General features: G+C 41.0%; 1 protein-coding gene across 2 annotated transcripts in view; it reads right to left on the minus strand.

Moving 5' to 3' along the window:
* Positions 1–5603: 5603 nt before the first annotated feature.
* The window catches only part of MYLK3 (myosin light chain kinase 3), a 45437-nt gene continuing 24385 nt past the window's right edge, over positions 5604–26655 (minus strand). For both annotated transcript variants that reach the window (XM_063437239.1, XM_063437238.1), the window contains exons 2-13: positions 22662–22731; positions 21586–21952; positions 20382–20842; positions 19708–19813; positions 16637–16730; positions 16041–16150; positions 13486–13627; positions 13322–13392; positions 13110–13238; positions 12138–12290; positions 11531–11663; positions 5604–5870 (exon numbers count right to left, since the gene is read on the minus strand). In XM_063437239.1, coding sequence (XP_063293309.1) covers positions 5799–5870; positions 11531–11663; positions 12138–12290; positions 13110–13238; positions 13322–13392; positions 13486–13627; positions 16041–16150; positions 16637–16730; positions 19708–19813; positions 20382–20842; positions 21586–21952; positions 22662–22731 — 1908 coding nt within the window. In that variant the 3' untranslated portion in view covers positions 5604–5798. The remainder of the gene's footprint in view (positions 5871–11530; positions 11664–12137; positions 12291–13109; positions 13239–13321; positions 13393–13485; positions 13628–16040; positions 16151–16636; positions 16731–19707; positions 19814–20381; positions 20843–21585; positions 21953–22661; positions 22732–26655) is intronic.

Genomic DNA, 26655 nt, shown 5'->3' on the forward strand with positions numbered 1-26655 from the left:
TGGTCTAGTGCAGACAAATGGTGAACTTTAACCCTTTCACCATTACAACTACATCACGCACACTCTTTAAGTAGAGTGCGTTCGTGACAATGAGAATAGTTAAAAAGGTAGTGGGTAGTCTCTGAAGCTTGACTGGGATCGCTGAGGACTTCTTCCGTTAGACCAGGCTGCAGCGAAGACACCCTTCCTCCTGTAGAGCAGTGATTAAAGATCTACAATTGCCTTTAACCTACAAATTGGGCTGAATGTAAGCGGTAGAATGAGTGTTTATTACACAGCTATTTATATGTAACACTGTGTTTAATCATCCTGCACAATTGTCCCTCCCTGACACCACTCTGTCTGGGGCCTTAATTACATTATCCCCAGCTAACTCAATCGGCTCCCTGTTGTGCACTTGCAGTCCCTTTTCTCTGGATCGTACACCCGCAATATATATAGATAGATAGATAGATAGGTGTGTGTTATGGTGGGGAAAAATTGTGATTGAAAACCCCTTCCACCTGAAGTCTGTGGATACTTAATACAATGTTAAACAAAAATCTGCACACCAGTCAAGTCATAAGACTTGCTTTTCCCATAGAAATCCCAAAACTGCAGCGATGTTGCAACCGCAAAGGAATCCATGTTTAAAATGGAATGAGGCAAAAATGTGATTCTTTGTTGAACTAATTTGCAAATGCCCACCCAGAATCCTTTGCGGTTGCAACATCGCTGCAGTTTTGGGATTTCTGTGGGAAAAGCAAGTCTTATGGCTTGACTGGTGTGCAGATTTTTGTTTAACATTGTGTGTGTGTGTGTGTGTGTGTGTGTGTGTGTGTGTGTGTGTGTGTGTGTGTGTGTGTGTGTCAAAAAAATAAAGGGAACACTTAAACAGCACAATGTAACTCCAAGTCACTCACACTGTGAAATCAAACTGTACACTTAGGAAGCAACACTGAGTGACAATCAATTTCACATGCTGTTGTGCAAATGGAATAAACAGGTGGAAATTATAGGCAATTAGCAAGACACCCCCAATAAAGGAGTGGTTCTGCAGACCACTTCTCAGTTCCTATGCTTCCTGGCTGATGTTTTGGTCACTTTTGAATGCTGGTGGTGCTTTCACTCTAGTTGTAGCATGAGATGGTGTCTACAACCCACACAAGTGGCTCCGGTAGTGCATCTCATCCAGGATGGCACATCAATGCAAGCTGTGCCAAGAAGGTTTGCTGTGTCTGTCAGTGTAGTGTCCAGAGCATGGAGGTGCTATCAGGAGACAGGCCAGTACATCAGGAGACGTGGAGGAGGGCAACAACCCAGCAGCAGGACCGCTACCTCCGCCTTTGTGCAAGGAGGAACAGGAGGAGCACTGCCAGAGCCCTGCAAAATGACCTCCAGCAGGCCGTGAATGTGTCTGCTCAGTCAGTCAGAAACAGACTCCATGAGGGTGGTATGAGCGCCCGACGTCCACAGGTGGGGGTTGTGCTTACAGCCCAACACCGTGCAGGACGTTTGACATTTGCCAGAGAACACCAAGATTGGCAAATTCGCCACTGGCGCCCTTCACAGATGAAAGCAGGTGCACACTGAGCGCATGTGACAGACGTGACCGTCTGGAGACGCTGTGGAGAACGTTCTGCTGCCTGCAACATCCTCCAGCATGACCGGTTTGGCCATGGGATCTGTAATGGTGTGGGTGGCATTTCTTTGGCGGGCCGCAAAGCCCTCCATGTGTTCGCCAGAGGTAACCTGACTGCCATTAGGTACCGAGATGAGATCCTCAGACCCCTTGTGAGACCATATGCTGGTGCGGTTGGCCCTGGGTTCCTCCTAATGCAAGACAATGCTAGACCTCATGTGGCTGGAGTGTGTCAGCAGTTCCTGCAAGATAAATGCATTGATGCTATGGACTGGCCCGCCCGTTCCCCAGACCTGAATCCAATTGAGCACATCTGGGACATAATGTCTCGCTCCATCCACCGTCACGTTGCACCACAGACTGTCCAGGAGTTGGCAGATGCTTTAGTCCAGGTCTGGGAGAAGATTCCATCAGGAGACCATCCACCACCTCATCAGGAGCATGCACAGGCGCTGTAGGGAGGTCATACTGGCACGTGGAGGCCACACACTACTGAGCCTCATTTTGACTTGTTTTAAGGACATTACATCAAAGTTGGATCAGCCTGTAGTGTGTTTTTCCACTTTAATTTTGAGTGTGACTCCAAATCCAGACCTCCATGGGTTGAAAAATTTGATTTCCATTTTTTAATTTTTGTGTGATTTTTGTTGTCAGCACATTCAACTATGTAAAGAACAAAGTATTTCAGAATAATATTTAATTCATTCAGATCTAGGATGTGTTATTTTTGTGTTCCCTTTATTTGTTTTGAGCAGTGTGTATATATATATATGTATATATATATATATATATATATATCTCTCTGGAAAGCTGGTCACCAAGCGCCCTCGTTGAGAGTCCGCACCCAAGATATGGTGTGTTAAAGTTTTAGCAGGTTACAGCTATTGATCCAGTAATAAGTTGCATGCTACGGTTTAGTTCCGGTCTCCAAAGAGAGGTTCCCAGACCTCTTAGGAGGGGAGCGCTGTCAGGCCCCAAATATCCTCCTATACCTCCCTGAGCTCCCCTCTAAAAATGATTCTATTTGGAGGTCTGGGGACTGAGCAAAAAACCCACTTAAGATTGACCGGAACTTTGCACAGTCCCTATACGAGGAACCGTTCCAGGGTATATCCTGGTCAGGCTCTCGAGTTGTAAAATGAGTCCAGGCGATTCACCAGAGTTTAAGTCTAGCTGTGAAGCCCAGCAAGCATCGAGGGCTCCCACAATGACAATAGTCCCCTTTAGTAATGTTCCTTTGTCTGTTTGGTGCCAGGTGCGTTGGCTATCTTGTGTGCCCAAACAAATGTGGGGGATTTTTAGCATTTTCCTTTTAATCCCAAATTACTCAAAAATGGTTTGACAAAACTGGAACAGACTAGATAGAATAAGCTGTGGTTGGAGTGTCCCATTTAAGTACAGATTTACTTTGCAAGAATAGACATTTTGTTATGCAAAAAACATTTATTGTTTTTCAGTAGCGCTTTTCAAAGGCCAGTACAAGCAGTCAAACATACGCTACACATCTATCTCTTTCTGCAAGTGAAATGACCTCTAGATATTATGTGATCTACAGCCACAAGTACACTATCCAAATTCCAGTATGGCAACATCTCAATAAGCTAGATAATTCTGATATCCCTCGTCCCCATAAGGGATACTGACACAATGAACACTGACTGCTCACTGTTAGATGTAATCTACTTCTTTTGTTAGTGTGAGAGATTCTGTAAGAATTGTTCTCTTAAGTTATTCTATTTATTTTGATTGATTTCTGATTTATTTTTTTCTGCGTCTTGTAGTTCAAATTCCCATTGTCCTCTGCTATTCGTTCCAGGAACAAAACCATTTCTTAATTCTGTGATCAAAGCCACTTCAGCTGAGTACAATAGAGGTTTACTTGCTCATTGACCTGTTACAGATATCTCATTAGACTGTTGTGCATACTTCAACTCAAAGCTCCTCAACCTGTCAAGTTTTCTGATAATGGGGCATAACTGTTGTGAAATCTGGGACTATCACCTTTTCTGTAATGCTGCCATCATCCACAAGGGGTGCTCCTTCACCTGTACTGATTGCTTTGCACATGCTTACCAGATTCTAAGCACACGCTTACGCTTAGCATTTATTTCAGTATATCTGTTTTATTTAACAAATTACAATCTTCATTCTGTTGAAAATTTATATTTTATTGCTTAGATAAGGAAACAAAGAATAGGAAACATAGCACAAAAGCACATGTGCACCACCTGTGATGTTTGCCCACCAACCTTAAAGGAACACTATTGCATTAGGAGTATTCGTAACTCTATAGTGCTCTACTGTCTAGATCAGAGGGGCCCCTAAATAAAAAAATAAATTAAAAAAATCCCCCTTTTTATAAGGGAGGTTTACTTACTTTTTTTCCCAGTGCCGAGGCTCACTCTATGCAGCCACCCAGTCCACCTCCAGTGACATAGTCCCACAGCGTCACTTTTTAGTCTTCTCCAATCCAGTGTTTCTCACATAGAAACCATGGGGTACAAGAAGAGCATGCACATCAATGATCAAGCACCTCATTCCTCCAATGAAATTCTTCTCATAGGGAAGCGTTGAATCCATTAGAGAATGTTTAGTTTCCACATGCAATGCGTGAGAATGTTCATTTTCACATAAGAGTCTGACTCCTTTTTAGCAGCAGAAGTGCCCCTAGTGGCTGTCAGGAAGACGGCCACTAGATGTGTTTAGCCCTACAATGAACACATTATAGAAATTTATTTCATATGATTTACGTTGCAGGACTAAAATCACATGGGCGCTACACCCAGACCACTTCATTTAGATGGTCTGGTCTGGGTGCCTAAAATGCCCATTTAAAAAAAAAAAGTTATTATATCTAGAAAATGCACATCCCATAAATATTTCCCTTAAACAATAAAATGTCACATGCAAATAAGGATGCTGTGTGTGTTGTATAATGCAAATTATGGGAGAAAAATCACTAGAACAGAGATTATATCCCATGGAGTATTGCCTTCATTGTTGCTGTTCTGATATCCAAATGTATAATGATAATGCCTGTGTGCGCATTAGCAACTTTTATTCTTTAGGATTAGACTGTGAAAATAATTATTGCATCCTATGTACCGACATGTTGATACACTAATTTGTATTGATAAAGATTGCCACAGCACTCTATTGAAAATAATATACTGTGCATTAACAAAATGGAACATTAGTCCACAATAAATGTTTGCTACTTAGCTGTTTATTCACTAAATGCCAAATTGCAAAATTCAAGCTAAACATTTTTCCATGTCCGCTATCTTTGGCCATATTTTGCAGTTCAGTTTACTGTTTATTGAATACGCCATTGTAATCCCCCTTGGAGCAGGCCATAATACAATCCTAATGCAATAATGTATGTGTTATATTGTACAACTGGGTCGCTGTAGGTTGTCTTTCTGTACAATGTCAGGGATATGGGAGCGTCTTTTAAGAAAATACACAGAATTACACAAAATTGATCTAGGTAAGATGTCTGAATGGATCTAAGAGAATGCTAAAGACTAGTAAGGGTATACAAAGTTATTGTCACTTTAACTCTGGACTTTATATCACTATTCTAATTTAAAATGTTTAAAAAAAAAAAAAAAATATTCACAATGGATACCTTTTTAAATTATATTGTTCACTAGTAAACAATGGACACAAATTCACTTTTATAATCACAAGTTTGAAATCTACATAAACCAACATAGGAGCTTTATCGCAAGGCTTACAGTATGTAACATACACAGGCTCTAGGGATCATCTGAACAGGAGCTAAAAACTGTTACACTCTCTCCCTAAACTTTATATTGATAGTTACCATTTTGTTTAAGATTGGCTCTCTACCTTAGTGTGCCTGTGCAGTGAATATACATCGTCTCCTGAGATATTGGTGAATAACTTTGTAAAACACAGGGTGTGTGTGTCGCAGTGTATCCCACCATGGTCTTGTAGAGTAGTCTTCTTAAATCAGATGATGTGGTGGTTGAGAAAATATACTCTAAGGGGATAAGTCTAGATTGTATGTACATAAAACTTTGAAAATAATTCCAGATCTGATAGTGGTCTGCACTTTCACTCCAGGTAATGCAGTGCAGACCATTCTAAGAGCAGAGTTCAGAGCATTGACAAGCTCAACTTTCTATAGATATCCAGTCAGGGGTGTTGTCTATGATGGTTTGAGGGACAGAAGCTGGAACTTCTTGAGACGATTGGCTGCTGCCACCACATAAAAATGTTTCTAGGAAAAAGAACATAAAAAGACCATTATTGGCATCAGATATAGTTGTTATAAGTCACATTGGCTATATTAATTTTATATAGCAAAGGATGCCTACAATCCAAACTTTTGAAATATTCTGTAATGTATCAGGATTCTAAACACTTACAAGTTTGTGGATGTACACAGGGCCGTCTTTAACGCGGGGCAAAAGGGGCAGCTGCCCTGGGCCCAGTTGCTCCTGGGGGGCCCAAGGCAGCTGCCTCTTGAGCCCCGCTGGCCACTGCCCACAAATTCCTTTCCCCCGATCTAATTCTTCACCTTCACTATGCGAGCGAGCGGCATTGCTGCATAGTGAAGGACTTACTTGTTGCTCTGCCTCCCGACCTCCCCTGCCCTTTGCGTGCGCCGCGCACTGTGATGTCACGCGAAGGCGGAGTCATGGCAACGCTAGGGTGAGCGTTGCCGTGACTCCGCCTCCTTCCCAAACTGCAGCGCGGCGCCTTCCGGAAGTGCAGAGCGGCACCATCCTGAACGGCAGAGCGTGGCACCCACTCTAGCCTTGAGCCCAGCTGCCCAACTGATCCTGAGCCTGCTGGAGTCTTCAGAACTGTAAGTATTAAGTTACAGTAATATATATTGTTTTATGGGAGTAAGGGTGGTTAGAGGGGAGGGGGAGGGGTGGTGAGGGGTGTTTAGAGGGGAGGGGGAGGGGTGGTGAGGGGTGTTTAGAGGGGAGGGGGGAGGGGTGGCGAGGGATGTTTAGAGGGGAGGGGGGAGGGGTGGCGAGGGATGTTTAGGGGGGAGGGGTGGTGAGGGATGTTTAGAGGGGAGGGGGGAGGGGTGGCGAGGGATGTTTAGAGGGGAGGGGGGAGGGGTGGTGAGGGATGTTTAGAGGGGAGGGGGGAGGGGTGGTGAGGGATGTTTAGAGGGGAGGGGGGAGGGGTGGTGAGGGATGTTTAAAGGGGAGGGGGAGGGGTGGTGAGGGGTGTTTAGAGGGGAGGGGGAGGGGTGGATGGAGGGGTTAGTTAATAGTACAGTACAATCACATTGTTAAAAATAAAGTAATCTTTTAAATACTAAATATTTGTGTCAAGTTGTGCTTTTTTAATTTTTATAATAATGATACAGCCATTTTATTTAATACTTTTGTGCTGATCCTTTTTTTTCTCTCTATATTCAAGGGACACTATAGTCACCAGAACCACAACAGCTAAACGTAGTAGTTCTGGTGTCTATAGCATGTCTCTGCAGGCTTTTTAATGTAAACACTGCCTTTTCAGAAAAAAAGGCAGTATTTACATTACTGCTGAGGAATACCTCTAGTGGCCACTCATCCGACGGCCACTAGAGGTGCTTCCTAATCCAATGTTGCACAACGTGCAAAACTGGCATTCGCGCTAAACACTCCTCATAGAAATGCATTGATTCAAAGCATCTCTATGAGGCCACGCATGCGCAATAGCCTCCCAATGCTTCTCTATGGGAAAGCAGTGGGTCGGGTATGATATACATGTGCATATATGTGACATGTGACATTCATGTGCATTGTATTAAAAAGGTGATCTGTAATACACTCACAAATTGTACGTTCCTGTGAGTTATATTGCTTTGGAGCTTGTGATACTCACACACTCCACTTTTCTATGCATTTTATTCTGAGGTGATCTGTGATGTACTTGCACATCGCACATTACTGTGAGTTGTATTGCTGTGGAGCCTTGCGATACACTGACACACTTCACATTACTGTGAGTTGTATTAAAGGACCACTATAATGCTAGGAAAACAAACTCATTTTCCCAGCACTATAGCATCTTTAGGTCCCCTCCACCCTAAGGGTGAAAGATATTGTCATTATGCTTGTTCTTCCAACAACATATAACTGTTAAAATAAAAATATACTATAAGACCGAGGTTAAAAGAAGCTACAGGTGGCAAGTAGGTCAAGCTAAGGACTTATTTGTGAACCAGTTCTTTATGTTTACATTATTAAAGTTTACTACTCTACGAGTTGTGTGTGTTTTTTTGGTATGTGTGTGTGTGGAGGGTGTGATTGCATGCTAGGGTGTGGGAAGGCGGGATCCAGGGGGCCCAAGTAAATTCTTGCCCAGGGTCCAATCAATATTAAAGACGGCCCTGGATGTACAAGCCATCTTGCTGTTACATCATGCATTTAACATGGCCTATTACATTCTTAATGTAATAACAATTCATAATGATTTAGGACAACACAAATTAAATACAGAATAAAGCGTACAGGTTGTGCCTCATGAAACAAACCTCTTCGATGAACATATTCTTCTAGAATTCAAAAGCGGGGATCATCCTGTTTTATGTTATTACTACTGGAGCTTGTATGAAGCTCTCTGACATGTGAGTGGACATTTTTGCATCTAGTGTTTGTCACCAGTCTTTTTGCAATATACTACATCATTAGTTATGATGCCTCCACTTTTTTCAATGCAAGATAAGGATCAAGATAATCTGATGAATATCTGCACTTTGTTTTTGCTCTTTCTAGTCTAGAAGAATATTCTTATTGAAGAGGTCTGTTTTATGGCAGAACCTCTATGCTAAATTCTCTATGGCTATCTTATTCTAGGATTAAGATGGGTCCCTTGTTTCAGTGTTTGCTACTTGTGTTTTTCTACTGTAGATTTCTAGTGCTGATTAATTTTGTATATTTATTGTGTGAACATAAATTACATACTTGAAAAGATGCAATTTATTTAAAGGAGTGCTCTGGTGCCACCCAAACCATAAGTGGTCACAGCTCTGTTCGAACTGTTGTACTTGTTACTTGGGATACACTGGGCGCTGCTACCTGCCTCCACTACGAACGCCTGAGAGCTAGAGACTAATTAGCAGAAGCTTCCGTTAGCTCTCCTGAGCTAAGCCGTGCAGGGCGTAGCTTATTGGCTGTGAATGGTCAGCGGACCCCAGGTCAAGAAGTGAATATATTCAAAAACAGGTTGACTACTTACGAGGGGGAGCCAAGGCATTCTTGGAACTATAACCAGTACACCAAGCTGTAGTGGTATGGTACTTGGAGTATTCCTTTAAATAAATAACATTATTTGTGAATATAATCGATTCAGTTATGTAATTTGTGTTGCCATAAATCATTATACAGTGCCTTCCACTAATATTGACAAACTAGGTAAATATGAGCAAAGAAGGCTGTGAAAAAATTCTAATAGTGGAGGGCACTGCATATATTTCTATAATAATTATGAGCAGTATTTCAAAATATCCAGAAATAACTAATCTAGGAAAAGTCCACCAATGTAAAAATATTTGGAAGGGCAAGTTTCAATGAAAAAAGTAATTACTTGATTATAAAGTTCTATAATAAATTTCAAGGGAACATTTTCAAGCAGTACTTCAAATGGCAGACATCAGCTGTAAACATCTCCCTCGGTGGGCAAGTGCATATAAAAAAAATCCATGATGACTTAAATTCTCCACAAGGCAAAACCCAAAAGTAATAACGAACCTACCGACCTTAATCATAGAAGAATCTGTCCTATAGTCCAGCTTTTTTCACCCTTGGCCCCCCAAAACGTATTGGTGCACGTTTGACACTGAATCAATTACTTATAATACCCAAGGTAACACCATTCCCAGGATTTACAAATTGAGGGTGACGCTAGTATCCATACAGCGCCCCTATCTACAAAAAAACTCTTGAGGAATTGAGGAGAAGTTTCAAGATAGATTGTACTGTTACGTATCCCTGAGGTCTGGAGCAGTGTCAGAGGAGGACATGTTGAGGTACAGAGAGATTGCCAGAACCAGGTTGTGGGACGAAGCCCTAGAGAAAGTACAGTATTCGCGAGGGGATCGGCGCCGCAGCAGAAGGCAGCGAATCCTGGCTCGAATGGCAGAGCGGCTGCTCCTCCTGAGAAAACAGACCGAAGAAGCGTGGGTGACTAGACTCGAGATTCTACTATATGCAGAACTGGCACTCGACACAAACTAGGCGATACAGTGGTACGCAGCTCAGTGTGTCCCCGAGATGGCAGAGTATGAGTTCCCAGAGGGCAGAGATTACGCTGGCCCTGGCCTATTTTGGGATAATATTGACGATGAGGACTTTGTGAAAGCTACCGACTCTCGTTTTTGGGACCTGTGTTACGACCGAGAAGACATGCTGGGCCTCCCTAGCGCTGTTGATCTCGAGGCAGACCTACGGTATCTGGTCGCCAAGGAATGTGACCTGGAGTGGGATTACCTGCGACTCATCAATGAGGCCCGGGAAGAGAATCCTCTTCCCCAACAGCAACCAGCGGTACCCGAGGTAGCGGACCTCCTAGACTGGTCCTGCGAGGATCCCCAGCGGCAGTATGTATCCCAGGGAGCTGAAGGTGCCATCCTTCCTCCCCAGCGGCAGTGTGTGTCCTTAGGAGAGGAGACAGTTGGTCCCTCTCCCCAGCGGTCAAGTGAGTCCCAGGGAGCCAAAGGTGGCGTCCTTCCTCTCCAGCGGCAGTATGTATCCCAGGGAGCTGAAGGTGTTGTCCTTCCTCCCCAGCGGCAGTGTGTGTTCTTAGGAGAGGAGACAGGTGGTCCCTCTCCCCAGCAGCAAGTGAGTCCCAGGGAGCCGAAGGTGCCGTCCTTCCTCCCCAGCAGCAGTGTGTCCGGCAGGGAGCAGAGACAGTCGTTCTCGCTCCCCAGCAGCGGGACAATATATTGAAAGGGGAGACAGTCGGTCCCCCTCTCCACCAGCATAGAGTGTGTAAGGGAGAGGAGCTTGTTACCCTCTCTCCCCAGCGGCAGCGTACCCCACCAAGGGGAGACACTACGTTCCCCACCGGCGCAGATGGGACCGTGGTCTCTGCGCCCAAGCTACAGTGAGTACGGACAGTCTGTCCTGCTCCCCAGCGGCAGATTATTCTACCGGGAGGGGAGAGCCTCGTTCCCCCTCCCCAGCGGCAGCCTAGCCCACCAAGGGGAGATGATAAGCCCCACACAGGTGCAGATGGGACCGTGGTCTCTGTGCCCAAACCACAGGGGGTAGGGATGGTCGGTCCTGTCCCCCAGCAGCAGGGCTGTTTATCCAAAGGGGAGACAGCCTGTCTTCCTCTCCAGCAGCAACACCAGGTCCAGAGCGAGGAGCCTACTACCCTTTCTCCTCAGTTGGGCTCCAACCAGGCTACTCCCGTGGTAGCGCTGGCACCAGGGCAGAGTACCGCAGAGTACCGCTGGTCTCTGCCCACTCAGCAACCCACCATTCAAACACAGCCCTGGCCAATCAGCATCTCCTCATAGATATGAATTGAATCAATGAATCTCTATGAGGAAAGTTCAGTGTCTGCATGCAGAGGGAGGAGACACTGAATGTTTGGATGCATTTAAGGTAGCCATGACCCAGGAAGGATCTCTAACAGCCATCTGAGGAGTGGCCAGTGAAGTTATCACTAGGCTGTAATGTAAACACTGCATTTTCTCTGAAAAGACTGTTTACAGCAAAAAGCCTGAAGGAAATGATTCTACTCACCAGAACACATTCAATAAGCTGTAGTTGTTCTTGTGACTATAGTGTCCCTTTAACCATTACTTGACTTGTGGTGCACACAATTGAATATTGCTTTGGATCAATACACAAAGGGAAGAATATGAGCTTATGGCCAACTTGAGATATTTTAATTTTTTTTAGATGACATGTGACCAAGACTTACTTTCCATTTCTTCTGTGCCAGGTACCTCTGGAGCAGGAGTTGGGACTTCAGACGGACTTTATATTTTTTAGCTTTTGAAGGTAAACTCACTAACCACTCATGTTTCAGACACTGGGCAGCACTTAGACGGCAGCTAGGAGAGAACAACCCACAGATTACATTAAAATTGTGACTTCTGCTTACAATATATCAGGTAATAAAACTGTGATTATAGCGTGGGTGATGCTATAAAAGATGTGCCTTTGTCATTGGGGGGAAAGATAAACAGGTATACTTTTGTTGGAGGTGGTCACATATGCTGTGTAGATACAGAGCTATAGTGTAGGAGCAGCGTGTGTCTGTATTTTACTTTATTTATTTAGGAATCAATATGCTTCTTTTAGGTACTTTTACGAATCTAAGAATGTATCCATAGAGTTTGTTAATCAATATGAGCCACCATCAGTTAAATGTCTAGGTGTAGTTCCTTTTATATTGGTATACGTTTTCCCCTGCCACAGTGTACTATAGTCTTATAGTAGTAGTAAATTTATAGTAGTTTTTTTTATTTATCAGACTGTTTGCTGATAGGAGGAAGTGATGTGGGGTGGGGGAAAACATAACGTACCTCTTTTCTTTTAACAAAAGTCTGGATATAAAATCTTTTGACTCGTCTGATACTTGCTCAAACATTTCCGAGTCAAAGTCCCAGTTGCAGTTGACGATATAATTCATAGTTTCTGCATCACTTTCGCCCAAAAATGGGGATAAACCACTGAGTCTAAAAAACAGAAAGTTAAATTTTTTGTAAGTTTTTATTTTATTTTATTTTTTTATTAGAAATAATTCTATAAGATGCACCTTACCCTGAAGTGCACTTCCCTTTAGTGCCCATAGTATAAGATGGCCAATGTATTCATGGTATAAAAAGCCATGTGTGTGTATAACTTACAGCTGGCAAAGCACCATGGGAATCTTAGTTTTACAGCTGGCAAAGCACCATGGGAATCTTAGTTTTACAGCTGGTGATCTACCATTTTTGGCCAACCCTGCTGTAAACCTCTAGACTTCCTATCATGGGACCAATCCTATTATCAGGGATAGACAGTATGGATAGAGATGGTTAAGGCCAATCGGCATGTGAATTATTTTGTGATTACTAACCCTTAAACGACAAATTACAGATTGAGTTATTACATCCATGGCCTCAAGCTTTTTATGCTATAATATCACTTATTTTCACTTACGCTCAGTTTGGAGCTAAGTGAATTAATCTGTACATGTAAATTACTGTTATATTACAGTCGGTCCTGAATTATGCTCCAGAAGCGACTATTTTGTAGGCAGCAAGTCTTTTGTTGAATTGTATTTCTGGGCTTGTCTTTGGTTAAGCATTGACTTACATAGTTTATTGTCCTGTGGCTGAATGAACACCCAGCGATCGTAATCGTGATTTATTCATCATGTGCCAGGGAACAATGCAGCAACATTCTGACTTGGATAGATCATTGTCAAATTCAAGGGCTTAAAGGATAATCTACATACCCCCAACCCAGGTAAAATGAAAACCGTATTTTATTGTAAGCTGCCACTAACTCACAGCATGTAGGTGATCACTCCCACGCTCCACATGTCTGTCGGGAAGGACACAAAGTCATAGTTCACAACTTCAGGGGCCAAAAACTCCGGCGTCCCAAAATTCACCCTTAGCTTCTCCCGCGGCTTGTACCTGAACATCACAAGTTCATGACACATTTTAGCAATTAAAGATGGCCAGTACTCCAAGAAGGAACATGAGTTAATAGCACTCACCTTCTCGCTAAACCAAAGTCAATAATTTTGATTTGATTTCCAGTACGGCTGACGCACAGAATATTTTCTGGCTGAAGTAGAGACAAAAAAAAGACAGGTTTTACCCAGGTAACATAGGATCACACTTTCTACAATCAGGTATATTCATTCATAACCAAACTGACCTTTAGGTCCAAGTGTAGAATATACTGTTGGTGTAGATAGTATACTCCTTCACAAATCTGCTTTGTGAACATTATGGCATCCAGCTCTGTTAGATTGTAGTTTTCATCTGTAATACGGTCAAATAATTCTCCACCATCAAGACTGAAATGCGACAAGAAATGAAAGTAATGAATATTCTTTACACAACTGGATAGAATCTCAGCAATAAAATGTATTGTGTGTGTAGGCGTAAAGTGGTTTTTATACATGTTAAACAGGTGACCAAGGGGTACATTATAACCCAGCATCAGTAACCAGTCAATAATGTTCTCAAACTGTAGGTTGGAATTGCAAGCTTTCAATATGAGAAAAAATACTAAATTCACCGTCCATTCTGCTGCCAATAATGGCACCATAGTCAAAAATTGTTATTGAGATAAGTGGTCCTAAATAGTCCTTTACATGTTAATTTCATGATGTCGAGTTCGATGACACTTAAGCACAGTAAGTTACATTGGTGATGCTAATATATGTGTATATATATATATATATATATATATATAATCAGGTTTGTCATTAACCCATTGTGTTCTTTATGAAAATCACAGTGTGTGACTGTTTCTCCCCTCCTCCCCCTGGATCAAATCTGGCCTGTGAATGCGTGCACTTTTGCAACTAAAGAAAAAGAACTCAAAATGCATCCACATATCAGTCCTGATACACCTACATAACTTGTACTGTAGACTATACCTAATCTGGTATTACCCTACTCTAACCCTGATTTTAAACACAGTCCTAATCCTAACTCAGAGGAACTTTCTCTGCTGACGTCAGTACTGATGTCAGTTGATAGATTTCCCGGCTCACACAGTACAGAGTTCTTTGTGAGCGCTCTGTACTAAGTGATTGCAGCATGAGAGGGTGATCTCCCTCTAATGCTTCAGTTCCTGCTTGCTGTCCCTGTCAGTCACACAGTAATAGATACTCGGCAGCTGGCAAAGCCCAGTGCGGATCATTAGGCAGGGGGACATGCAGAGAGACCCTATCAGGCCTCGTGGTCTCATTCAGTGTGGGGCATGCTGAGAATCACCGCGACCATGCGCAATCTCTCGACAGGGGTGATTTTAAAGGGCTATATGCAGAGCTCACCAGATGACCGAGCGTAGTAGCCCAGGTATCAATTGATACCCGGGTCTCTTCAGTGTGAGCAGAATGGCCAGTGATTTACCTTGCTTACACCAAAACTGCAGGACGTTAATGCCAACCTGACTGCTTTAAAGCCCACTATTTTTTAGGATAGCATGAAATGTCTTAATGTTGTGAATGGGCTAAGATAGTTAAAAATAGCATTTTGTGTATTTTGCACATGTGCTTATGTTATTGATTTTGCGAAGTTATATTTTAGTTACAGTACTTATTAGTCCTCTAACTAGTATAACAAGAACTAAAGGACCACTATAGGCACCCAGACCACTTCCGCTCAATGAAGTGGTCTGGGTGCCAGGTCCATCTAGTGTTAACCCTGCAGCTGAAAACATAGCAGTTACAGAGAAACTGCTATGTTTACAATAGGGTTAATCCAGCCTCTAGTGGCTGTCTCCCTGACAGCCACTAGAGGCCTCTTCCGTGATTTACACGAAGTAAATCGCACTTATTTGACGCTGGACATCCTCACGGAGCCCAGCGTCAAAAAAGATCCCTATAGGAAAGCATTGAGTAATGCTTTCCTATGGGCGGGTTTGAATGCGCATGCGCATTCGGCTCCTCTCGGATGCTGACGTTGGAGGAGGAGAGGTCACCAGTGCCGAGGGAGCCCAGCGCTGGATTAAGGTAAGCAAATAAATGGTTAATTACCCATTTATTCGCCGCGGAACATATTTGCATTCCTAACGCTATATGTTCCTTTAAAGGAAAAGTTGCATCATATTTTATTATTTCAAATAAGAAACATGTAATGTATCCACTGGGTAGTAGAGTACGTATTTTTAGTGTATCTCCTGAATTATCTTTAATTTATGTGAAGTTCATTTTTTACTTTTTTTTTTGCCATTCCATGCTCCTGGTCTTTGTTCATATAAGTGGTGCTTCAAACCAAAGATGATAAAGCTGACCACTTGCATGGATCAAGGATAAGCCAAAAAATGCTCTAAAACCAGATATTTGCTATATTTGAATTACAATAAAACCTGCAGAGGCTAATACGTGTAGTCTTTCATTTTAAAAGATTAAATAAATGACAATAGTTTTCCTTTAATAGGAATCTTCATAAAGATTTTATTTCAGACATAACACAACTTGTAAAGTGCATAGTATCCAAACGCAAGCTAAGATTATCTGCTTGACTACAATATGAATAGATCAGACCACTGACAGGTACACAATGACCGTATTTCAGTTCCAGCATGTCATAGTTGACGGACTGAGGCCGGTGGCCAGGCACTAATCACTGGATGTCCCCAGATCTTAGCTGAGAAAATGTCACTCACATTTTCACCCAATTTAAAGATTCCAAACCTGCACGATGCAGCCAATACAGCAAGTTACATCCATGGGGACAAAATGAATCACAACTTACTATTCCATTATCAAGGTCAAGTCATTCTTGCACTCAAATGCATCATACAGTTGTATCAGATTCACATGATTGAGCTGGTTCATGACATTTATTTCATTTTTTACTTCATCCTGTGGAAATCAAACAGAACAACAGTTTTACAATTCAAGGGGAATTCAAACCTTTATTTATAAAACAAACACAAACAAACGCAGCCCCTTATACGCAAATATTTCTGTTAATTTCACCTGCATCCCAGCTGACACACATTTTTAAGTGCCCATCTCGTCTTCTTTTTTTATTCATGGAGAGAGGCGATAGGTTGCTATAGAGTACAAAGGGTTCTGATTTAAAAAAAAAAAAAAAAAACTCTACAAGTAGCATATTTAAAAATAAAAATGATAGAGGGGAAAATGTTCGTTATCAGCAGGCTCATAAATATACAATTATGGTGGGTAGTCTGCATCATGGGAAATGTTCAGAAATTCTCGTAGTGCCAAGATTAACCAATACAGCTCAAGAGGAGACTTTATAAAGAGATAACATATTGTTAAAAGGAAACAAAACCATTCTTCTCAACACACATGCTCTACTTAGGCATCTCATGCAACGTTTACCCTGTCTTTAGATCCTTTGACCTTGACGATTTTGGCTGCAAGCCGAAGGCCAGTTGTAATTTCTACACACTTGTGAACTTGACCAAAGCGCCCCCTGTTAAGGAACATATTTTCACACAAGTATACATGTAAATTAATGTTCTGCATTTAAAATGTTAAAAATCCAAAGATTCAAATAATAAGGAAGCCACAGGAAAGAAAATACATCTAACATTTTATGAAACTAATTATTAGTGATTTCTGCACTATTCCCAAGTAGAACTCATTCCATAGACATATAAGTATATTGACACAAAACACAAGAGGCATTTGATTGGACACTGCTCCGTACGAACAAGGAAGTTAGTGCTGGGCAAAAAGGGGAGGGATCAGCTTAGCTTCAGACATTTAAGAAGATGTAGGATTTAAATGACTTGGAAAATTAATTTTGAAGAACCAGTATATACATATTTTTGGGGGGTTTTTTAAGTGCCTTAGTCAAGTGTAAAATAGGATTTCCCTTAAAATAAAGCAGTGACAGACAGTATCATTCACTAATTATAAGGAATGATGGGGAATTCAAACTCAATTTTACTCAAAAACAAAACTATGAACAAATGCATGAAAGGCAGACGTGGATGGACTGATGAAAATTATTTCAACTTGAAATACTATGTTACTAAGAGCTGGGCTGAATGGGTAGTTATCTTTGGGCATTTTAGCTCTAATTTACATTTCTGCATTTAACAATTTCCATTGCCCTTGTGCCTACTCCCAGCCAGGCTAGAGAATCACATCTCCTCGTGGTTGTGAGATGTTTTGTGTTTGTGAAAGCACTGGCCTTATCGCTGATTAAAAATAGCCTGGCACATGGGGAGATACAAATCTCCACTTTCTAATAGTTTGAAAAGGATTAGTTCAGCAATTCATCCAGCTGTTCCAAAATGGCAAATCTACAATATGTTACATCCCTTGAGGATATTCACAGCCAAGTGTATATGCAATGATGCACACGGCTTTCATAACCATAACTTCAGGGGATGGATAGACTACAGGTGTGGTACCAATGTAGATTTTGCCAAATGTTATATTGTATGAATCATAACTAACGACAGTTTACATTTATATATAGGATAGGGGACGTCTGTTTAAACATGGTCTTTTAATAATGCCAATGGCTTGTAGGCAAAAGCTTTTGTTTACAAAATGATCCATCCAAGAAACATCATATAACATTCTAACAGTAGCATGAGATTCTTGCTGGACAAATCTAATGATCTGATAGGAAAACAGATTTTACATCCTGTTAAAACCATCTGGATACTGCAGGCATATTATTATTATTATTGCCATTTATATATAGTAGATTGTATGTAAATCAAGGGTTCAACTCTTTCAATAATTAAAGGGATACTATCAAAATCAAAACAGCTTTAGCTTTTTTGGGCTATTTGATTTACAGGCGGGAGGGGGGGGGGATTTCATTAATTATTCATAAAAGTGCAAATTTCTAATAGAAATCTGTACTTTTATAAACTGGCATTATTATGGAGCACTCCTCTGCCATAAAGCACTTCAGCAAGCTGAAGGAACAAAAGCGATTTAACTCCTAAATGGCAGAGATTTGAGCAGTGAGACTGCAGGGGCATTATCCATACATCAAAACTGCTTCATTAAGCTAAAGTTGCAGTATCCCTTTAATTAAAGGCATGTTATTAAAAAAAAAAAATTATAAGGGATTTCTATAGAAGACCCAGATCTAGAGCCAATGTCTAAAAGGGTTGCAATCAGCAGGAACATCCTTTTGATTTCCACTGTGATTGTGTCCGCTGTGGAGCAATCAGCAGAAAAGTTCCATTTGAGTGTTTTAGCTGTAGAGCAGTCACCAGGAGAATTTGGTTGACGTTCATGATGACTATTTGAACTGTAGAGCAATCAGTATGAGCATTCTATTTATTTACAGGGTGACTATATCTCCGCTATGGAGCAATCTGCAGAAACATTCCATTGGTTCCCACGGTGACTCCACGTCTCATTATAAATATGATTATTATTATTTTATTATTTATATAGCGCCATCAGATTCCGTAGCGCTGAACGATAGATCTGCTTATATAGCTCCTTCGGTCCATGTTGGAGTACCAGGCATTGTTCAGTAGCAAGCATAATACTATCATTGCTCATTATGTGTAACCCCTACACTTACATGATATGAAGCCTGGATTCTTCGGTCAGGAAAATGAATAGTGTGTGTGGGAAAGTGCTGTGCTTGATTCTCTTTGGTTGACATTTAAAATGCATCCTACTCAGAACATTTTGTAGGTGTTATTTAATATTGTCTTTTAAACAGATCCCTTAGTAAGAAGAAAAAAAATCTTTTAGATATTTTTTCTCAGACGAATGAACAATGTCACCTAGGTTTAAGTAATTATTCTGCACTGAGTAAAAGAACACTGCTTTTTATTCTGGAATGGGTGGTTTACATGTCTGTCTCCTAGGGGATGCAACAGGTGCCTGGTAGCATATTGCATATCTTTGTGACATTCTCACACTTGGCTAATTCACATGAGAGCAATCAGGAGACTGGATGGAGGGGGGGGGGTGTACATCCTTCTGTATGTTTAGTAAAGTCAGCAAATGCAAAATGTAAGGCATCTAGCCAGTGATTTTCTTGAAAGTTAGCAGTTTTGAATAATTAAGGACACAGCTTTAGAAATGAAATGTCCTTAAGGGGTTAACACTGTTTCTTTGACCACCGTCTTGGTCAGGTGTATGAAATTCGGTGTAAGAACTGGGTATGTAGTTAAGTACCAGATTTGGGTATAGGGTATACGTACACCTTTTAGGCTGTCTAAGCACCATAGGAAACGCAGTCCCAAAAAGCTGCAGTGCTGTGGTTACTCATGTCTGTTTTAGAGGAAGTAAGGGTTGCATTGGTCTTATTTGATGTCTATGCTGTTACATCAGCATCTCTGTTATGGAATCAGCACAGTTGCACTACTTAATGATGGCGTATTCTAGCTTACATCCATGCTGCTGACTATTGGTCACCTGATGGCTAGCATAAGTAGGATCTGCAAGCCGTAACTTACCCTCCTAAGACTTCATGCTGGCACACTGTGTAACAAGATGTCAGGATGGCTTGTTTGAGGCTAACTATACGGTGGTTGAAAGGTGCTGGAGGTGGAGGACCATCATCTAAACAAAAATAGCCGTTCAGTTAGACAATGCTCATAGTAAGCAAGAAAAATATATTCTTTGGTTACAAATTTTCAATGATCGGGACAATTCATTTTTGATTTGTTCACCTTTTTTTGTGTGACTCATTACTAATTCACAGCTGATTGCATTTTGATTTCATTCCCACTGAACGTGCAGTCTTACAACACTTTGACAACAAATCTCATAGCCTTCAATGACACCAGTTCCACACCTGTTTTTAAACCAGCTCGCTTCTAGTCTTACTCAAGTTCCAAATGAGAATCCAGTCTTCCTATTAGCTAACACAATGTCCATACCAGAGTTTAGATTTCCTATTGGCTAACACCATTTCCACAACAGAATCCAAATTCTATATTGGCTAACACCAGTTCCATACCATAATCCAAATTTAATATTGCCTAACAATCCAGATTATCTTCTGGCTAACACCAGTCTCACAGCAGATTTAGCTAAGACTACTTTTTCACTATGTCTCTCACATATTTGCCAGTTTCGAACCAGATGTACCTGTACCATGTTTCTCCCCATGCTATAGCATACTCACCAATGACATGTAAAGATGGGGCTTCTACTGACAGAGTCGGTAATGTGCATCCTTCTGCTTGGGTTGTGCCTGGTTCTTTGTCCACCAATTCTGCTTTCTTTATTTTCATTACTTCGTTCACATCTTGGGTTGGACTTTGATCTTCAATGTGGACATGTTTCATGTTGTCTTTTTCTCTCCAGCCAGTATCACTAGTTGTCTGTTGTGTAGATGGCATCTTTTCAGAACTCTCTTTGCTCTTGCCGCGTTTTGTTTTTTTGATGGTCGATGCCTGGACCTTACTTGTTGTTAATGTCTGGGATGGTAATTTTTCCTCAGTTATGATATTGTCTGTTTTCTGAAGGATTGATTTGGCTTTACTGTTGTCGTGTGGCTTTCCTAATGTTGAGCAGTCTTCAGTATTGCTACCCGGACTCGGCTGAGTCATTTCAGAGATGGGAATCTGTGTACAAGTACTGTCGCTGCAAAGAATGTAAAAATGTATACATTAAATTCAGAGTGTCTTGTAGCACTTTAGAACACAGTTGAAAATATTTGACTACACATTTTCAAGGAATTTTCCCATAGCTGATCAATAATTATCACACGTGAATCATACATAATATATAAAATGTGCATATTTACCAAACTCTGAATTTCAACCAAATTAACTCTGAACTAATAGATCGTAAATTCGTAAAATAAATTGTTGCTTTTGCAGGCAATAGTTGCCCACTGGCATTGCAAAGACCCAGCAGTTAGATGCTTAAAATAATATTAATAAATGAATAAAATGTAAATGTAAGAATACAATTGCATTGATAAACTAAATAAATGTTTAATTATTGAAGTATATTGAAGGTTTCTTGTGAAACTCTACTCGTTTTAAGATGTAAGTTTGTCTAAGGAACGGCCATTCTAACTCCTAACTCCTCTTCATGTAAGTCAAAACTATAATGCTGAATTTACTTGAATGTATTGTCCACCCACTGTACAGTTGGTTTATGAATAACCTGTCAGCCTAATTCCTTCGTAATTTGAGAGCATTTTTCTATATGTTTGTAAATAGTTGTGTGTGGTTTAAACACTTGATTCACCACATTTGTACCAGCCTAGTGAATGGGCTATTTTTACATCAATGGCATCACTTCTACAGCCAGACAGAAATCCTGCTATAGTAAGCTCTAACGCGTAATTGCTGTGAATACAAGGATGTTTTTAGTACCTTACTAGCTGCACTGGCCCAGCTGACTGGGGTTCTGGAGATGTCAGGGACCTGGGATCATGGCTGAATGCAGGGCTCCAACTTTCTTCAGATACTGCACCTTGTATACATTGTTCCTCTTGCCTTGTGCTTTGATCTGTGGCTTGGTTGGAAACTGCCTGTCCATGCTGGTCTCTTGGAGCAGAACATGTACCTTTTTCTGCAGACCTTTCTGTTACCACATTCAACACATCCGTTTCCGAGCCAAGTTTGGACGCTTCTCGTGCTGACCCTCGATCTCTGGACTCCACTTTGGTTTGAAGCCTCCCACACTGGTCTGTCTTCTGACTCCTTTCTTTGTCTTTTAAAGCATTGGGCTTTGTGGCATCTGTAAAATAGAATACACAGTACAATAATACCAGGAAGAAACAAAGGAAAAAATCCAATTTATGGAAAAGTCTTTATGATTCCGTAATCCATCAGGGTTATTTGCTAAAGTGAGAATTGTCAGGATATTTAAAGGAACACTGTAAGCGCCCAGACGACATCATCTTATTGAAATGGTTTGGATGAATGCCCTGTCCATTTAAGAGAAACTGCATTGTTGCCATTGAAGGATTAAGACTGCCTCTTGTGGCTGTCTACCAGACAACCACTAGAGGCGCTTCCTGGCATTTCACGTTTGTTTAACTCCAACAAACGACACTGAACGCCCTCACGGTTTGCAGAACTCCCCAAAATTCTCATTGTTGTGAATAACTGCATATATTTATACGATAAATTTTATATATTTGGAGTTGCAGGAAATACATGTAATTAAAATGATCCTTAGGGTATATTGGCTCAGGCTACAGTAAAATGCTTGTATAATAGTTATTAAAGGGATAACGTGTATCCATCAGTAACAGGCACGGTACAAGTTTTTAGATGGAGTTTAATTATAAAATACGTTTTAAGCTTAATGATGTAGCAGTTACTGTGTTTATTTCAGTTATCATTAACATAACCTACGGAACTTTATAGACCCTTCTTATGTAAATAAATGCACACGTGGGCAAGACATTGCCTTTTCAACAAACCACTGATTTGTGACTGACCTCCAGCAGGCACTTTATGGACAAGCACATGCTTGGTTTTTGCCTCTCTCTCGCCAGTACTGTCTTTCGCCTTTTGGGATAAAAAAATAAAAATACAAGAATATAGATATTACATAAAAAAAAAACAATTCATTCAGATAAATCTTACAGAAAATATAACATACAGCTATTAATGTCCCTGCCGACAGTGCACATTCATTTATGCAAGCAATAGTCATTGCAGTGTTCCAAGGAGTGAAAACACATGGTTGCAACCAGGTGCACTGATTTCCTTTAGTGACAAGACTATTTATACAACTATTTTGGTATTTATTGGTACCCACTTAAAGGACCACTATAGTGCCAGGAAAACTAGTCCGTAGGTCCCCCACACCCTCAGGGTCCCCCTCCCGCTGGGCTGAAGGGGTTAAACTCCTTCAGCCACTTACCTTAATCTGGCGCCGGGCTCCCTCGGTGCTGGTGACCTCTCCTCCCCCTCCAACTTCAGCGCCCAAGTGGAGCAGCATGCGTGGCCAGAGCCGCGCGCACATTACTCAATGCTTTCCTATGGACGTTCTGCATGCTCAATGCGAAAATCGCATTGAGCGTTGAGGAAGCGCCTCTAGCGGCTGTCGGGAAGAAGGCCACTAGAGGCTGGATTAAGCCTCAGTGTAAACATAGCAGTTTCTATGAAACTGCTGTGTTTACAGCCGCAGGGTTAAAACCTGGGGGACCTGGCACCCAGACCACTTAATTAAGCTGAAGTGGTCTGGGTGACTATATTGGTCCTTTAAACATTTTACTGCCAGTTATAAGCCCTCATTGACCGCTAAAATGGACATCGATTTAAAAAAAAAAAAAAAAAACACAAACCTATATGTTCAAAATAAAAAGCAAAACACAAACCTGTAGTGAATTGAAACCACCTGAATGACAAAATTAAGACTAAATGAGCAAAGATGTGACTAAAGCGGAGTTGGAGAATTTTCCCTACCCGACACTTTTTAGCTACGATAGAGCGCCTCTATCTCTCCACGGGAAGTAGTGAAAGTGAGAAGTGGTGCACTGTAGTAGTTATGGTGCTAGTAAATTTCCTGCGATTCAGGGCTGAACAATTAAAGAGGTCACACATGTGTAGTGCACTATGTTAGCCTTGGGGGAAAAACTCCCTAACTTTTTTATTTTATTTTTTTATTGTCTGTCAGGCTGAGGGTCTATCCGCAACCAATAAATTGGATTTTAATCTCAAGTGTGCAAAGTTTAGCCGATGATAGCTGGTTTTATCTTGTGTTAAGGTGTTCTAGTTACAATTCTAGAGTTTCACTGTCAGCATGTTTTTATGCCCAGAGAGCGAGTCGAATCCCCAGGTGGTGCTTATAAATCCATATTGGCAAGCGTTCTACTCTTAATTGGGAAATATTGAGCAAGCAGACTTCACACTTTGAAGTCCATCAGCATTTTAATTTACGGTCACTCACAAGTGCCATACAAACTCATCAATAACATGCACAGTGAGGGCGTAGATTCCCCTAAAGTACTGGGATACATTTCACGAGAAAGAAATCGATAAATATCAAAGCCAACCTGGAAACACGTCCTGTAAAATCTCAAATATCTTTGTCATGTGTTACATATAGATTAACTTTATTGAAGAAAACAAAGCCTCAGACTTCAAAGTAGACAAACATTTAGCAGAAGTTGGTTCATTTAACTTGCTGATGATTTTTACCGATTTGTCATTGTATTAAACATACGCCAATCTTTCTTCTAGAAACTGCCCTTTTCTATGTTATTGTTAGCCTTTACCACTTCCGATAAAAATACGTTCTTGGTATCCACTACCCTTTGTAGATCCCTTTGTTAATATTAATGGTTTCCACCACTTGAAAGCAATTCCATGTATATTTATATATCACAGTTAGTCTTTATTATTTCTATTAGAATGCTATTTCATGTATCTATTACCCTTTCAAGATCACTGTTAGTCTTTAATAATTTCATTGGGAGACTGTTCCATGTATCTACTACCTTTTTATGCAGATGTGCTAGGATTTACCGTTCCTTGGATGTTTTAAATCTAATTTCAAAGCGGTTTCCCCCACCCCAATTTGATTTATTTCTCTGGTTCCCATAATGAACATCCCACCGCAAAATTGCCAGTCATTTCTGCCCATGCAGGAGCACTTCAACAGCCTCTGTGCATGTGCTTGGTTTACTGGCACTGTTGTGTTTCAGCTCAGCGTAAACACATGCATGCATTATCATGCCAATCATGGCATTTAATGTATCCCTGACACAAGCCCTTTCTGGCTATCCACTCTCTCTTGCTGCTTCAATCAGCTTCCTTTCCAGGTATCTACTACCTTTTCTTCACCACCATAAGTCTTTACTACTCCAGCTGGAAGATTATTTCGGGTATCTACAACCCTTTTACTGCTCCACGAAGAAATATATCATAGGTATCTATTACCCTTTCTATATCACTATTAGACTTTACTACTCCAACTGGAAATCTGTTCCGGGTGTCTATGCTTTTACTACTCTAACTGGACAGCTATTATAGGTGTCTACAACCTTTTCTATATTAGTAACTTCTCTGAAAGTCTATTCCAGGTATCTACTGCAAGTCCCATCTATCAGGGTTTAACTTTGCTTGTTTGTCTGGAAGCTTATTGCAGATATCCAATACATGTGAAAGGAAAACTTTAACTAAAAAAAAAACAAAAAAGTTAAAATGTCTCAGGCATTTCCCCAAAGATAGTTCTTAATATAAGGCCTGGCATGAGCACCTCTGATGGCTCGTTGACAGGAATCCACTTTTTATCTTTACCTGGATTAACAATCACAGTAAGACCCAGAAAAAAGTGTGGGACACAAAATTCTACTCATGTCTGGCTATTTATGTAGCTAGCACTCCTAGAGGTCCCATAAATGATGGCTATACAATCATCATTAGGTCTATGAGTAAATGCCATGGCAGACATAAAACGCGTTGACGGGTTATCCTCTTTGATCAGTACTGTGTTATTGTCAGTACGGTGTTATTGTCGGGTTAACCCCAAGACGCAGAGAGTAGGACAACAGAACCCTAAAAAAGGAAAAGCAGAATAGGTACGCATTTCTAGCGTGGTCAGGTTTAAAGATGCATTGTAGACACTATAACCATTTCTTCTAATTGAATTGGCTATAGTATCTGTAGTCCCTTGGCACTGTCCCTCCATTCAATGTTAAACGATTTCAAACTGTTTAACACTGAAAGCCAGTCACAGCTGTTCATTGCTGCTTAGGTTAATGCTTCCTCATTAGCCCAAGGAGCCCAGAGGGGATAGGTTGCTGGGGACATTTGTTTAGCGTTAAAACATTAATAACAGTTTAACACTGAATGGAAGGACGGTGCCTGGGGACTCCAGAGACTATAACCACTTCAATGAGCTAAAGCAGTTAGTGTCCCTTTAACGTGAAGCCCAGGAGGGCGAAAACATACCTGCACGCATGCGAGGCAAGTTGGAAAAAGATTGAGGTCTAGATGTAAAAGAAAACGGACAAAGCAGTTTTACAGTCGATTAGGCAAGCCAACGTCGAAGGGTTAAAATTACAAGACCATTGCACTCAAACCACGTCATTCAGATGAGGTGGTCTGGGTTACTATATTGTCCCTGTAATCTTAGATTGAAGTGTACTTTTTAGTCTGCAAATGATAAATAAGTGACTGCATCTAAAGCCACATTTGGCATTATAATAAAAGAGAACTAAAATTAAGAATGTAATTGGTGGCCAGACTAATAGCTTCTGGTATTTCCAGGTTCACAATCAAACCAAAAGTCTTTCATGGCATTTCATAATTCGAGTGCTTAATCTTCCCAAATTTTAGTAAATACTGTTGTTATCGCTCTTCTCTGCGAGAGTACTCTAATGCATGCTCTGGTGCGGGTTTTAATGCATATGCCAAGGAGTTGGTCAGAGGAGTGTGTATTCAAGCTACAACAAATCTAAAATTCAAACTAATAAAATAAAA

Source organism: Pelobates fuscus, chromosome 12 (assembly GCF_036172605.1).
Source record: "Pelobates fuscus isolate aPelFus1 chromosome 12, aPelFus1.pri, whole genome shotgun sequence".
In the NCBI taxonomy this organism is placed as follows: Eukaryota; Metazoa; Chordata; class Amphibia; order Anura; family Pelobatidae; genus Pelobates; species Pelobates fuscus.